The 16,377-nt window shown below is 60.1% G+C and overlaps 1 protein-coding gene across 1 annotated transcript; it reads right to left on the reverse strand.

Moving 5' to 3' along the window:
- Positions 1-1,292: 1,292 nt before the first annotated feature.
- On the reverse strand, positions 1,293-13,538 carry LOC116240977 (reticulocalbin-3-like). The gene is made up of 7 exons (XM_090127550.1): positions 13,404-13,538; positions 11,306-11,523; positions 8,086-8,276; positions 6,869-7,041; positions 5,262-5,322; positions 3,103-3,302; positions 1,293-1,439 (listed from the first exon to the last, which is right to left on the reverse strand). The coding sequence occupies exons 1-7, from the start codon at positions 13,536-13,538 to the stop codon at positions 1,332-1,334; spliced, it is 1,086 nt and encodes a 361-aa protein (XP_089983676.1). The 3' UTR covers positions 1,293-1,331.
- Between the last annotated feature and the right edge of the window lie 2,839 nt (positions 13,539-16,377).

Below are 16,377 nucleotides of genomic sequence, written 5' to 3' on the forward strand. Positions count from 1 at the left end.
CCCCTCCCGCCTCCCCCTCCCTCCCTTCATCAAGAGGGAGCTCTGCGTGCCCCCCCCCCCCCCTCAATGAGTGCTGGGGGTTCCCCCCCCCCCCCCCGTTGTCATGGGGGTCCTCAGTGCCCCCCCATATTACTGTGGGGGTCTTCACTCCCCCCCCCCCCCCCTCCGTTACCATGGGGATCCTCCAAGTGTCATTGTCCGCCCCCCCCCCCCATCCTTTAGGGGCTCCTCCGTAACACTGGGGGGGTCCATAGTTCCCCCCCCCCCCCAGATACCCCCACGGGGGGCTCCCATTGCCCCCCCCCTGCCATGACAGTGAGGGGGGGGGTCTCTGTGTCAATCCCTCCCCACCCCCAAATGAGGGGTCTGGGTTTCCTTTTTTTTTTCGGGGGGGGGGGGGGTCCCTGCCACCCCAGTGTGTATCTATTGAAGGGGGGGGGCAAAAAGAGGGGGGGGGGTTCTGCCCCCATGAGGGGGTCCGTAATGACCTCATTTTCCCCCCCCCCACCCCGGTCCTTATCCAGTGGGGGGGGGTCCTTGCTGCCCCCCACCCCCAAATCCCCTCCATTTGGGGGGGGGGGCAGCGGTTTGTAACCCCCCCCCCTTCTTTTCCCCTCCCCCTCCTCACCCCTTGGTATAAGGGGGAGGGGTCTCGGTTTTTTTTTTTTGGAGGGCGGGGGGGGGGGGGCTGCGGTGGGGGGTTCCTTATTTCCCCCCCCCCTTTCGTAAGTTATGTTTTTATATGGTGCCGTTACCGAGGAATAAACGCAGCCAAAACGGGGGTGGGGCTCATTTTGGGGGGGGGGGGGGTCTCATCCCTATGGGGGGGGGTTGCAGTGCTCCCAACACCCCCAGAGAGACCCCAATATTGAGGGGGGGTCAGAAGGTCCCCAACGAACCCCCCAAGGGACCCACAGTGTCTTGGGGGGGGGGGAGGGGGGTCTTACTGTCCACAATAACCCCATGGGACCCCCCCCAATGTTTGGAGGGGGGGGGTGGGGAGGGGTCCCAGTGTCCCCATAGGGTCCTCAGGACCCACGAGGGGACCCCAGCGTGAGGTGGGGGGGGTCCCAATGTCTCCTAATAGAGGAGGGGGGGAGAGGGTGTCCCCAATGTTGGGGGGGGGGGGCATTGTGGGGGGGCAGGAGAGGGGCTGCCCCTAATAATGATGGGGGGGGGGGTTGATGGGGGGGCAATTTACTGCTGAGGGCGTTTTGGGGGCAGGGGATGGGGGTGACCCCAAATGTTTATTCCCTGCGCGGTGTCCCCCCCCCCTCCTCCCCCATCACCCCCCCCCCCCCCCCCATCCCACAGCTGGGGGTCCGGGGGGGTCACAGCTCATCGTGGGGCCGCTCCAGATCCTCGCCATAGTTGGTGGCCTGGCTGCCCACGAACATCTGCCAGTTGCCCAGGATCTCCTCCCGGCTCAGCTGCCCGTCCTGGGGGGGGGGACGGGGGGGACACCGTGTCATGGCGGGGTCCCAAATGTCCCCACTGTCCCCAACCCCGCTGGTCCCATTGTATCCCATTGCCCCTACAAGGACCCGTCTGTCCCCATGAGGTCCCAAATGGCCCCAACCCCACTGTCCCCATGTCCCCCATTGCCCTTATAGGGACGCATCTGTCCCCATTGTACCCCACTGCCCCTATAAGGACCCGTCTGTCCCCACTGTCCCCATGAGGTCCCAAATGTCTCCAATCCCATTGTCCCCATGTCCCCCACTGCCCCTATAGGGACCCATCTGTCCCCATCTGTCCCCGTTATCCCATATCCCCACACCCCCACATACCCCCCCCCAACCCCACACCCCCCATGTCCCCCACATCCCCCCATATACCCCCACACCCCCCTGACCCCCGCCCCCCTCCCCCCCCACCCCCCATACCCTTCCACATCCCTCCACACCCCCCATATCCCCATACCCCCCCATACCTCCCCATACCCCCTATACTCCCACCCCCCCCACACTCCCCCCACATCCCCCACACCCCCCCACACCCCCCATATCCCCCATACCACCCACACCCCCCACACCCCCCATATCCCCCATACCCCCCATATCCCCATACCCCCCCACACCCCCCCATATCCTCCATACCCCCACACACCCCCCCATATCCCCACACCCCCCCATATCCCCCATACTCCCCCACACCCCCCCATACCCCCCCATACTCCCCCATATCCCCCATATTCCCATTCCCCCCATATCCCCCATATCCCCCATACCCCCCCACACCCCCCCCATATCCCCCCCCCCCCATATCCCCATACCCCCCCATACCTCCCCATATCCCCTATACCCCCACCCCCCCACACACCCCCCATTATCCCCATACCCCCCCATATCCCCACACCCCCCCACATCCCCCACACCCCCCCATATCCCCACACCCCCCATATCCCCCATATCCCCACACCCCCCCACATCCCCCACACCCCCCCATATCCCCCATATCCCCACACCCCCCATACCCCCCCATACTCCCCCATATCACCCATATCCCCCACACCCCCCATATCCCCCATACCCCCCATATCCCCACACCCCCCATACCCCCCCATACTCCCCCATATCCCCCATATCCCCCATACCCCCCCACACCCCCCCCAACCCCCGCACCCCTCCCACACCCCCCCCATATCCCCACCCCCCCCATATCCCCATACCCCCCCATACTCCCCCACACCCCCCATATCCCCCATACCCCCACACCCCCACATACCCCCCCATACCCCCCCATATTCCCCATATCCCCACACTCCCCCCACACCCCCGTACCCCCCCACACCCCCCCATATCCTCCATACCCCCATGCACCCCCCCATATCCCCACACCCCCCATATCCCCACACCCCCCCATATCCCCACACCCCCCCATATCCCCCATATCCCCCACACCCCCCATATCCCCCATATCCCCCATACCCCCCATATTCCCACACCCCCCATACCCCCCCATACTCCCCCATATCCCCCATATCCTCCATACCCCCACGCACCCCCCCATATCCCCACACCCCCCCATATCCCCCATACCCCCCCGTACCCCCATATCCCCACACCCCCCATATCCCCATACCCCCCCCCCCCCCCCCACCTTGTTGCGGTCGGACTCGTGCAGCAGATGCTGCGCTTCGATGCGCGCCCAGTCGCTGCTCGGGGGCTGCAGCCAATGCCGCACCTCGGCCGCGTCCAGCCGCCCGTCCCCGTCCCGGTCCCGGAAGCGCACGAACTGCTCCCGCTCCACCGCCAGCCACGGCGGCTCCGCGACACCCGGCTCGGCCGTGTGCAGGTCGGCTGGGGGGCGTCATGGGGACGTCATGGGGACACGGGGACAGCGGGGGGACGTGGGGACAGCAGGGGGACACGGGGACAGCGGGGGGTTATAGGGACATGGGGACACCAGGGGGACATGGGGACAGCAGGGGGTGCGGGGATGTCATGGGGACGTCATGGGGACACGGGGACAGCGGGGGACATGGGGACAGCAGGGGGTTATAGGGACATGGGGACAGCAGGGGGACATGGGGACACCAGGGGGACATGGGGACAGCAGGGGGTGCGGGGATGTCATGGGGACGTCATGGGGACACGGGGACAGCGGGGGACATGGGGACAGCAGGGGGTTATAGGGACATGGGGACGTCATGGGGACACGGGGACAGCGGGGAGTTATAGGGACATGGGGACACCAGGGGGACATGGGGACAGCAGGGGGGTGTGGGGACATGGGGACACCAGGGGGACATGGGGACAGCGGGGGGACGTGGGGACAGCAGGGGGTTATAGGGACATGGGGACACCAGGGGGACATGGGGACAGCAGGGGGTTATAGGGACATGGGGACGTCATGGGGACACGGGGACAGCGGGGGGTTATAGGGACATGGGGACACCAGGGGGACATGGGGACAGCAGGGGGTGCGGGGATGTCATGGGGACGTCATGGGGACACGGGGACAGCGGGGGGACGTGGGGACAGCAGGGGGTGTGGGGACATGGGGGGACATGGAGACGTCATGGGGACGTCATGGGGACACGGGGACAGCGGGGGGACGTGGGGACAGCAGGGGGTTATAGGGACAGCAGGGGGTTATAGGGACATGGGGACACCAGGGGGACATGGGGACAGCGGGGGGACGTGGGGACAGCAGGGGGTTATAGGGACATGGGGACACCAGGGGGACATGGGGACAGCAGGGGGACGTGGGGACAGCAGGGGGTGCGGGGATGTCATGGGGACGTCATGGGGACACGGGGACAGCGGGGGACATGGGGACAGCAGGGGGACATGGGGACAGCAGGGGGTGTGGGGACATGGGGGGACATGGGGACATCGTGGGGGCATCATGGGGACATGGGGACAGCAGGGGGTGTGGGGATGTCATGGGGACGTCATGGGGACATGGGGACAGCAGGGGGACATGGGGACAGCGGGGGGACGTGGGGACAGCAGGGGGTGCGGGGACGTCATGGGGACGTCATGGGGACATGGGGACAGCGGGGGGGCATCATGGGGACATGGGGACAGCAGGGGGTGTGGGGATGTCATGGGGACATGGGGACATCATGGGGGCATCATGGGGACATGGGGACAGCAGGGGGTGCGGGGACGTCATGGGGACGTCATGGGGACATGGGGACAGCAGGGGGACATGGGGACAGCAGGGGGTGCGGGGACATGGGGGGACATGGGGACATCGTGGGGGCATCATGGGGACATGGGGACAGCAGGGGGTGTGGGGATGTCATGGGGACGTCATGGGGACATGGGGACAGCGGGGGGACATGGGGACAGCAGGGGGTGTGGGGATGTCATGGGGACGTCATGGGGACATGGGGACAGCAGGGGGACATGGGGACAGCAGGGGGTGCGGGGACATCATGGGGACATGGGGACAGCAGGGGGACATGGGGACATCATAGGGACATTATAGGGACATGGGGACAGCAGGGGGTACGGGGACGTCATGGGGGTGTGGGGACATCATGGGGACATCAGGGATATGGGGACATCATGGGGACATGGGGTGTGGGGACAGTGAGGGACATGGGGACACCATGGGGACACCATGGGGACACCGCGGGCACTGGGCACACGGGACTCAGGATGGGACAGGGATGGACGTGGGGTTGGGGACACGGACGTGGGGTTGGGGACACGGATGTGGGGTTGGGGACACGGACGTGGGGTTGGGGACACGGATGTGGGGTTGGGGACACGGACGTGGGGTTGGGGTGGCGGTGCCCCCCTCACCGATGTACTCCTCCAGCTGGATGAAGCCGTCCCCATCCTTGTCCATGTCCTCTATTGTCTCCTGCGGGGGACAAAGGGGGGGGGGATGCTGTGCCTTGGGGGGGGGACACAAAGGGGACACACAGGGACACCAAGGGGACACCAGAGGCATCCAGGGGACATTGGGGGACACCATGGGGACACCAGGAGGTACAGAAGGGACAACGGGGACACCAAGAGACAGCTGGGGACACCAAGGGCCCCAAGGTGACACTGTGGGGACACCAACAGACACCAAAGGGACACTGGGTGGCACCATGGGGACAACAGGAGGTACAAAAGGGACATCAAGGGGACACCATGGGGACAGCAGGGGGACAAAAAGCCCCCATGAGACCCCAGGGGTCCCAAGGTGTCACCAAGGGGACATCAGATGACATCATGGGGACACCAAGGGGACACCAACAGACACCGAAGGGACACTGGGTGGCACCATGGGGACAGCAGGAGGTACAAAAGGGACGTCAGGGGACACCATGGGGACACCAGGGGGAGACCAAGGGGACAGCAGGGGACCCCAGCTGTCACCAAGGGACCCTCAGTGACCAAGGGGACACCAAGGGCCCCAAGGTGCCACCAAGGGGACACCAAGGGGACACTGGATAACACCAAGGGGACACCAAGGGCCCTGAGGTGCCACCGTGGGGACATCAAGAGGACACTAAGGGACCTTTGGGGACACCAAGGGGACACCAAGGGGACACTGGATGACACCATGGGGACACCAAGGGCCCCGAGGTGCCACCATGGGGACACCAACAGACACCAGAGGGACACTGGGTGGCACCATGGGGACAGCAGGAGGTACAAAAGGGACGTCAGGGGACACCAGGGGGACACCAAGGTGACACCAAGGGACCCTCAGTGGCACCGTGGGGACACCAACAGACACCGAAGGGACACCGGGTGGCACCATGGGGACAGCAGGAGGTACAAAAAGGACGTCAGGGGACACCAGGGGGACACCAAGGTGACACCAAGGGACCCTCAGTGACACCGTGGGGACACCAACAGACACCAAAGGGACACTGGGTGGCACCATGGGGACAGCGGGGGGGGAGCAAGGGGACACCAAGGGACCCTAAGCGACACCAAGGGGACATCTAGGGGACACCAAGGGCCCCGAGGTGCCACCACGGGGACACCAACAGACACCAGAGGGACACTGGGTGGCACCATGGGGACAGCAGGAGGTACAAAAGGGACATCAGGGGACACCAGGGGGAGACCAAGGGGACAGCAGGGGACCCTCAGTGGCACCAAGGGACCCTCAGTGACACCATGGGGGCATCAAGGGGACATGGAGAGGACACCAAGGGCCCCGAGGTGCCACTGTGGGGACATCAAGAGGACACCAAGGGACCTTTGGTGACACCAAGGGGACACCAAGGGCCCCAGGGTGCCACCGTGGGGACCCCAACAGACACCAGAGGGACACTGGGTGGCACCATGGGCACAGCAGGAGGTACAAAAGGGACGTCAGGGGACACCATGGGGACACCAAGGGGACCCCAACAGACACCGAAGGGACAGCGGGTGGCAGCAGGGGGTGGCGCTGAGCGACCCACCATGGCCACGACGTCCTGCATGTGCTCGAAGTCCTCGGGGTGCAGGAAGGCGCCCAGCTCGGCCGCGGTGGCCGCCATGTCCCCGTCGCGGTCGGCGGCGTGGAAGCGGCGCTCGTCGCGGGCCGCCATGCGGGCGTACGTCTGGGCGTCCTGCAGCGCCCCGAAATCCGAGCCTGGGGACGGAGGGGGGACAACGGGTGACCCTCAAGGGACCCACGCCTGCGTCCCCATCAGCCAAAGCCAACGCATCCCGAATGCAACGACCCCATTATCCCACATCCCACATCCCAACGATCCCATTATCCAGCGTCCCGAACCCAACGACCCCATTATCCAGCATCCCAAACCCAACGATCCCATTATCCAACGTCTCGAACCCAACTACCCCATTATCCAACATCCCACATTCCAACAATCCCATTATTCAACACCCCGAACCCAACGATCCCATTATCCAACATCCCACGTCCCAACGATCCCATTATCCCACATCCCAACGATCCCATTATCCAACATCCCCACATCCCAACGATCCCATTATCCAACACCCCACACCCCAACAATCCCATTATTCAACGTCTCAAACCCAACGATCCCATTATCCAACATCCCATTATCCAACATCCCCAACCCAACGATCCCATTATCCAGCATCCCATTATCCAACACCCCATTATCCAACAACATCCCCACTATCCAACACCCCACACCCCAAACCCAACACCCCATTATCCAACACCCCATTATCCAACATCCCATTATCCAACACCCCATTATCCAGCATCCCCATTATCCAACATCCCATTATCCAACACCCCATTATCCAACATCCCCATTATCCAACACCCCATTATCCAACATCCCATTATCCAACATCCCCATTATCCAGCATCCCCATTATCCAACATCCCCATTATCCAACACCCCATTATCCAACATCCCATTATCCAACATCCCCATTATCCAATATCCCATTATCCAACATCCCATTATCCAGCATCCCCAACCCAACAATCCCATTATCCAGCATCCCATTATCCAACACCCCATTATCCAACACCCCATACCCCAAACCCAACATCCTCATTATCCAACACCCCATTATCCAACATCCCCATACCCCAAACCCAACACCCCATTATCCAGCATCCCCAAACCCGAGCTCCCCATTACCCGATACCCCACCATCCACCCCCCGACCCCATTCCCCCCCTCACCCGGCGGTCCGTAGGCCTCGTCCCGATACTCGTCCCACCCCACAGCCCCGTCCCCGTTGGTGTCGTATCGCTGCAGGCCCCGTTTCAGGCTCTCCTCCCTCGATCTCCTCCTGGTCCTTTCGATCCACGCCTGCAGCTCCGCCTCCGTCACCGCCGCGTCGCCGTCCGCATCGATCAGCCCCACCAGCAGCCTGGGGGGGGGGGGGAAATGGGGCGGACCCCAAAGTTTCACCCACCCCCAGATGTAGATGGAGGGACTGGGGGAGGGGGGGTCTGGGGGCTCAGAGGGGTCACAACGCGTTTTGGGGTCCCACGGTGGGAGGTTTTGGGGTCCTCGGTGTCCTATAGCTGGATGGGTTGGGGTCCCAGCCCAGGAACAGGTTTTGGGGTCCCCAGGAAACGGGTCTGGGGCTCAGAGGGGTCACAGCACGTTTTGGGGTCCCAGGGTGGGAGGTTTTGGGGTCCTCGGTGTCCTATAGCTGGGAGGGTTGGGGTCCCAGCCCAGGACTGGGATTTGGGGTCCCCAGCAAAAGGGTCTGGGGGCTCACAGGGTTCACAACGCATTTTGGGGTCCCAGGGTGGGAGGTTTTGGGGTCCTTGGTGTCCTACAGCTGGGAGGGTTGGGGTCCCAGCCCAGAAACAGGTTTTAGGGTCTTGGAAATGGGGGTTGGGGTCCTCATTGTCCTACAGATGGAGGGGTTGGGGTCCCACTCCAGGACCAGGTTCTGGGGTCTCAGAAATGGGGCTGGGGTCCTTGATGGCCCAAAGCTGGGAGGGTTGGGGTCAGTTTGCCCCACCCTGAGATGTAGATGGAGGGACTGGGGGAGGGGGGGTCTGGGGGCTCAGAGGGGTCACAACACGTTTTGGGGTCCCACGGTGGGAGGTTTTGGGGTTCTCGGTGTCCTACAGCTGGGAGGGTTGGGGTCCCACCCCAGGACTGGGATTTGGGGTCCCCAGGAAACGGGTCTGGGGACTCAGAGGGGTCACAGCACGTTTTGGGGTCCCAGGGTGGGAGGTTTTGGGGTTCTCAGTCATCTATAGCTGGATGGGTTGGGGTCCCAGCCCAGGACCAGGTTTTAGGGTCTTAGAAATGGGGGTTGGGGTCCTCATTGTCCTACAGCTGGATGGGTTGGGGTCCCACCCCAGGACCAGGTTCTGGGGTCTCAGAAATGGGGCTGGGGTCCTCTGTGTCCTATAGCTGGGATGGTTGGGGTCCCAGCCCAGGACTGGGATTTGGGGTCCCCAGGAAACGGGTCTGGGGGCTCAGAGGGGTCACAGCACGTTTTGGGGTCCCACGGTGGGAGGTTTTGGGGTCCTCGGTGTCCTATAGCTGGGAGGGTTGGGGTCCCACTCCAGGACTGGGTTCTGGGGTCTCAGAAATGGGGCTGGGGTCCTCAGTGTCCTACAGCTGGGAGGGTTGGGGTCCCAGCCCAGGACTGGGATTTGGGGTCCCCAGGAAACGGGTCTGGGGGCTCAGAGGGGTCACAACACGTTTTGGGGTCCCAGGGTGGGAGGTTTTGGGGTTCTCAGTCATCTATAGCTGGATGGGTTGGGGTCCCAGCCCAGGACCAGGTTTTAGGGTCTTAGAAATGGGGGTTGGGGTCCTCATTGTCCTACAGATGGAGGGGTTGGGGTCCCACCCCAGGACCAGGTTTTGGGGTCTCAGAAATGGGGCTGGGGTCCTCGGTGTCCTACAGCTGGGAGGGTTGGGGTCCCACTCCAGGACTGGGTTTTGGGGTCCCCAGCAAAAGGCTCTGGGGCCTCACAGGGTTCACAACACATTTTGGGATCCCTGGGTTGGGAGGTTTTGGGATCCTTGGTGTCCTATAGCTGGATGGGTTGGGGTCCCACCCCAGGACTGGGATTTGGGGTCCCCAGGAAACGGGTCTGGGGGCTCAGAGGGGTCACAGCACGTTTTGGGGTCCCAGGGTGGGAGGTTTTGGGGTTCTCAGTCATCTATAGCTGGATGGGTTGGGGTCCCAGCCCAGGACCAGGTTTTAGGGTCTTAGAAATGGGGGTTGGGGTCCTCATTGTCCTACAGATGGAGGGGTTGGGGTCCCACCCCAGGACCAGGTTTTGGGGTCTCAGAAATGGGGCTGGGGTCCTCAGAGTCCTACAGCTGGGAGGGTTGGGGTCCCACCCCAGGACTGGGTTTTGGGGTCTCAGAAATGGGGCTGGGGTCCTCAGTGTCCTATAACTGGGAGGGTTGGGGTCAGTTTGCCCCACCCTGAGATGTAGATGGAGGGATTTGGGGGGGGGGGGGAAGAGGGTCTGGGGGCTCAGAGGGGTCACAACACGTTTTGGGGTCCCATGGGGTCAGGGGGTTGGGGTCTCACAAGTCCCAGATCAGGAACTCCTGGGGGTCCCAGGGTTGGGGTTTTTGGGGTCCCACGTGGTGAAGTTTCCCCATCAGAGGACCTGAGGGGTCTCCTGGGGGTCCCAGGGTTGGGGTTTTTGAGGTCCCATAGGATCAGGGGGTTGGGGTCTCATGAATCCCATCCTGGGGGTCCCAGGGTTGGGGTTTTTGGGGTCCCATGGGATCGGGGGGTTGGGGTCTCGAGTCCCATCCCGGGGGTCCCAGGATTGGGGTTTTTGGGGTCCTATAGGATCAGGGGGTTGGGGTCTCACGAGTCCCATCCTGGGGGTCTCAGGGTTGGGGTTTTTGGGGTTTTTGGGTGGTGAATTTCCCCGTCAAAGGACCTGAGGGGTCTTTCTGGGGGTCCCAGGGTTGGGGTTTTTGGGGTCCCATGGGAGCAGTGGGTTGGGGTCTCACGAGTCCCATCCTGGGGGTCTCAGGGTTGGGGTTCTGGGGTCCCACGTGGTGAAGTTCCCCCCCCACCCCCAAAGGACCTGAGGGGTCTCCTGGGGGTCCCAGGGTTGGGGTTTTTGGGGTCCCATAGGATCAGGGGGTTGGGGTCTCACGAGTCCCATCCCGGGGGTCCCAGGGTTGGGGTTTTTGGGGTCCCATAGGATCAGGGGGTTGGGGTCTCACGAGTCCCATCCCGGGGGTCCCAGGGTTGGGGTTTTTGGGGTCCCATAGGATCACAGGGTTGGGGTCTCACAAATCCCATCCCGGGGGTCCCAGGGTTGGGGTTTTTGGGTGGCGAATTTCCCCGTCAAAGGACCTGAGGGGTCTTCCTGGGGGTCCGACGGTGGTTGTGGGGGTGGGGGGCTGTGGGGGGAGGGGGCTGTGGGGGGGGGGCTGTGGGGGTCTCCGCACCCCAAACGGCGGCGGCTCTCCTCGGGCTGCAGCTGCTGGAAGGCTCGCGCCTCCTCGGGGCCCAGGAAGGCGTCGTGGTCGTAGGAGAAGCCGTGGGTGTCATCGTGGGGGACCCCCGGAAGGTCCCGGCGAGACCCCCGCTCGGGGGGGGGGGAGGGGAGCCCCCTGCCAGGCACAGCGCGGCCAGGAACAGCCACTGCCAGCCCCCCCGCCGCATCCTGCGGGATACGGGGTGGGATATGGGGTGAAAATGGGGTGGGGTGGGGTGAAAATGGGGTAAAATGGGGTCAGGATGGGGTGAAAATGGGGTCAGAATGGGATGGGGTGGGGTGAAATGGGGTACAATGGGGTCAGGATGGGGTGGGATGGGATGGGGTTGAAATAGGGTCAGAATGGGGTGGGATGGGGTGAAAATGGGGTAAAATGGGGTCAGGATGGGATGGGAGGGGGTGAAATGGGGTACAATGGGGTCAGAATGGGATGAGGTGGGGTGAAATGGGGTACAATGGGGTCAGGATGGGGTGGGATGGGATGAAAATGGGGTCAGGATGGGGTGGGGTGGGGTGAAAATGGGGTAAAATGGGGTCAGGATGGGATGGGATGGGGTGAATGGGGTAAAATGGGGTGGGATGGGATGAAAATGGGGTAAAATGGGGTCAGGATGGAGTGAAAATGGGGTCAGAATGGGATGGGGTGGGGTGAAATGGGGTACAATGGGGTCAGGATGGGGTGGGATGGGATGAAAATGGGGTCAGGATGGGGTGGGGTGGGGTGAAAAGGGGTAAAACGGGGTCAGGATGGGATGGGATGGGGTTGAAATGGGGTAAAACAGGGTCAGAATGGGGTGGGATGGGGTGAAAATGGGGTCAGAATGGGATGGGATGGGATGGGGTTGAAATAGGGTCAGAATGGGGTGGGATGGGGTGAAATGGGGCAAAATGGGGTCAGAATGGGGTGGGATGGGGTTGAAATGGGATGGAATCAGGTAAAATGGGGTCAGGATGGGATGGGGTGGGGTTGAAATGGGGTAAAACAGGGTCAGAATGGGGTGGGATGGGGTGAAAATGGGGTAAAATGGGGTAAAATGGGGTCAGGATGGGATGGGATGGGATGGGGTGAAAATGGGGTGGAATGGGGTAAAATGGGGTCAGAATGGGGTGGGATGGGATGGGGTTGAAATATGGGGACAGAATGGGGTGGGATGGGGTGAAAATGGGGTGGAATGGGGTTGAAATGAGGTCAGAATGGGATGGGGTTAAAATGGGATGGGGTTGAAATGGGGTTGAAATGCCCTCAAAACGCCCCAAAATGTCCCAGATTGCCCCAAATTGCCCCCAAATGCCCCAAAGTGCCCCAAAATGTCCCAAAATTGCCCCAAATCCTCAGAGCTGCCCCAAAACTGCCCTCGAAGTGTCCCCAAATGCCCCAAATTTGCTCCAAATTTGCCCCAAATGCCCCAAATTTGCCCCAAATTTGCCCCAAATGTCCCAAATTTGCCCCAAATCTCCTCAAAATTGCCCCAAAATTTGAACAAATGTCACCAGAAAGTCCCTAAAAGTGCCTCAAATCGCCACAGAACTGCCCTCAAAATGCCCCAAATTGCCCAAAATTTCGCCCAGATTTTCCCCAGATGGCACCAAAACGCCCCAAAATTGCCCCAAATCCCCTCAGAACTGCCCCAAAATGCCCCAAATTTACACCAAAACGTCTCAAATTTGCCCCAAATTTGCTCCAAAATTGCCCCCAAATGCCCCAAATTTGCACCAAATTTGCCCCAAAATGTCTCAAATTTGCCTCAAAATTGCCCCAAATTTGCACCAAAATGTCTCAAATTTTCCCCCAAATTGCCTCCAAATTGCCCCCAAATGCCCCAAATTCACCCCAAATCCCCTAAAAACCGCCCCAAAAAAATCGCCCTCCGCCCCGTTCCCAAATGTCCCAAATTTTTCCCAAATGGCCCCAAAATTCCGCCCCCCCCCCCCCCCCGGCGCCGCCCCCCCGGATCCCCGCAGCGCTTCCGAACGCCCCAAAGTGCCCAAAAAGCCCCAAAAAGCCCCAAATTCCGCCCGTTTCGCCCCAAATCCGACCCCGTTCCCACCTCGCGCCGTCCTGTCCCCCCCCCTTCCCCCCCCCCCACCGGGGGTCCCGCGGCTCCGCGCCCCGCCCACCGCCGCCCTCGCAGCCAATGGAAAGCCGTCTCGCCGACTTGGACCCGCCCCCCGAGCGATCCCATTGGCTGCCGGCCGCCACGTTGCTGTGCGGGGAGAGCCGTGCCCAAAAAAAGAGCGGTTTTGGCCCGGGGCGGCGCGGGGTTTTACTGGGGTGTACTGGGATGTACTGGGATGCACTGGGATGTACTGGGATGTACTGGGGTGTACTGGGATGCACTGGGATGTACTGGGATGTACTGGGCTGTCCTGGGATGTACTGGGCTATACTGGGTTATATTGGGCTATACTGGGATGTACTGGGATGTACTGGGCTATACTGGGATGTACTGGGATGTACTGGGATGGACTGGGTTATACTGGGCTATACTGGGATGTACTGGAATGTACTGCATTATACTGGGTTATACTGGGTTATACTGGGATGTACTGGGATGTACTGGGATGTACTGGGCTATACTGGGTTATACTGGGTTATACTGGGATGTACTGGGATGGACAGGGATGGACTGGGTTATACTGGGATGGACTGGGATATACTGGGATGTACTGGGGTGTGCTGGGCTATACTGAGTTATACTGGGATGGACTGGGTTATACGGGGTTATACTGGGATGTACTGGGCTATACTGGGCTATACTGGGATGTACTGGGATGTACTGGGCTATACTGGGCTATACTGGGTTATACTGGGATGGACTGGGATGGACTGGGTTATACTTGGATGTACTGGGATATACTGGGATGTACTGGGCTATACTGGGCTATACTGGGTTATACTGGGATGTACTGGGCTATACTGGGTTATACTGGGCTATACTGGGATGTACTGGGCTATACTGGGCTATACTGGGTTATACTGGGATGGACTGGGATGGACTGGGTTATACTTGGATGTACTGGGATATACTGGGAGGTACGGGGGTGTACTGGGATATACTGGGATGTACTGGGCTATACTGGGTTATACTGGGTTATACTGGGATGTACTGGGATGTACTGGGATACACTGGGTTATACTGGGTTATACTAGGCTATACTGGGTTATACTGGGATGTACTGGAATGTACTGGGATGTACTGGGGTGTACTGGGGTGTACTGGGTTATACTGGGTTATACTGGGTTATACTGGGATGTACTGGGATACACTGAGCTATACTGGGTTATACTGGGCTATACTGGGATGTACTGGGCTACACTGGAATATACTGGGCTATACTGGGGTATACGGAGATATACTGGGATGTACTGGGATATACTGGGCTATACTGGTTATATTGGGCCATACTGGGCTATACTGGGATACAGTGGTTATACTGGTTATACTGGGTTATGCTGGGTTATACTGGGTTATACTGGTCCATACTGGTTATACTGGGATATACTGGGATGGACTGGGTTGCACCGGGTTATGCTGGGTTATACTGGGATGGAACTGGTTTATACTGGGATATACTGGATTATACTTGCTGTACTGGAATGGACTGGGTTATACTGGTTATACTGGAATATACTGGGTTATACCAGTATGGACTGGGTTATACTGGTTATACTGGAATATACTGGGTTACACCGGTTATACCGGTATGGACTGGGTTAAACTGGTTATACTGGGATATAGTGGACTATACTGGTTATACTGGGCTATGCTGGTTATACTGGTCCATACTGAGATGGACTGGGCTATACTGGGCCATACTGGGTTAAACTGGGAGGTACTGGGGCTGTACTGGGCTACACTGACACTAAGCTGGTCTATACTGGGCCATACTGGGTTAAACTGGGAGGTACTGGGGCTGTACTGGGCTATACTGGTGCTAAACTGGACAATACTGGGCTATACTGGGAGGTACTGGTGCTGAACTGAGCTGTACTGGGTTATACTGGGATGCACTGGGGCTGTACTGGGCTATACTGGTGCTAAACTGGTCTATATTGGACCATACTGGACCATACTGGGTTGTACTGGGCTATACTGGTGCTGAACTGGTCTATACTGGGCCATAGTGGGTTGTACTGGGATGTACTGGGAGGTACTGGGGCTGTACTGGGATGTACTGGTGCTGAACTGGTCTATACTGGGCCATATAGAGTTATACTGGGATGTACTGGGAGATACTGGGGCTATACTGGGCTATACTGGTGCTAAACTGGTCTATACTGGGCCATATAGAGTTATACTGGGATGTACTGGGAGATATTGGGGATGTACTGGGCTATACTGGTGCTGAACTGGTCTATACTGGGCCATAGTGGGTTGTACTGGGGCTATACTGGGAGGTACTGGGGCTGTACTGGGCTATACTGGTGCTGAACTGGTCTATACTGGGCCTTAGTGGGTTGTGCTGGGCTGTACTGGGCCATACTGGGCTGTACTGGGCTATACTGGGCCATAGTGGGTTGTACTGGGATGTACTGGGAGGTACTGGGCTATACTGGTACTAAACTGGGCTAAACTGGGCCGTACTGGGGCTATACTGGGCTATACAGCACTATACTGGTGCTAAACTGGTCTGTACTGGGCCATAGCGGGTTATACTGGGGTTATACTGGGCTGTACTGGGTTGTACTGGGGTTATACTGGGCCATAGCGGGTTGTACTGGGGTTATACTGGGCTGTACTGGGCTGTACTGGGCTGTACTGGGCTATACTGGGCCATAGCGGGTTGTACTGGGGTTATACTTGGGTTATACTGGGTTATACTGGGCTATACTGGGCTATACTGGGCCATAGTGGGTTGTACTGGGGTTATACTGGGGTTATACTGGGCTGTACTGGGCTGTACTGAGCTATACTGGGCCATACTGGGTTGTACTGGGGCTATACTGGTCTATACTGGGCCATAGCGGGTTGTACTGGGGCTATACTGGGCTGTACTGGGCTGTACTGGTCTATACTGGGC

The sequence above is a fragment of the Phasianus colchicus genome, chromosome 31, assembly GCF_987193195.1.
Source record: "Phasianus colchicus chromosome 31, bPhaCol1.hap1.1, whole genome shotgun sequence".
NCBI classification, from domain to species: Eukaryota; Metazoa; Chordata; class Aves; order Galliformes; family Phasianidae; genus Phasianus; species Phasianus colchicus.

Bases quoted from the DNA above. Each gene is read 5' to 3' on its own strand.
- LOC116240977 (XM_090127550.1), bottom strand. From the start codon at position 13,538: ATGGGATCGCTCGGGGGGCGGGTCCAAGTCGGCGAGACGGCTTTCCAT. The intron at 8,277-11,305 runs GTGCGGAGACCC...CCCCCCCCCCAG, and splicing joins GAGAGCCGCCGCCGTTTGGG to GCTGCTGGTGGGGCTGATCG. The intron at 3,303-5,261 runs GTGAGGGGGGCA...GACGCCCCCCAG, and splicing joins CCAGCTGGAGGAGTACATCG to CCGACCTGCACACGGCCGAG.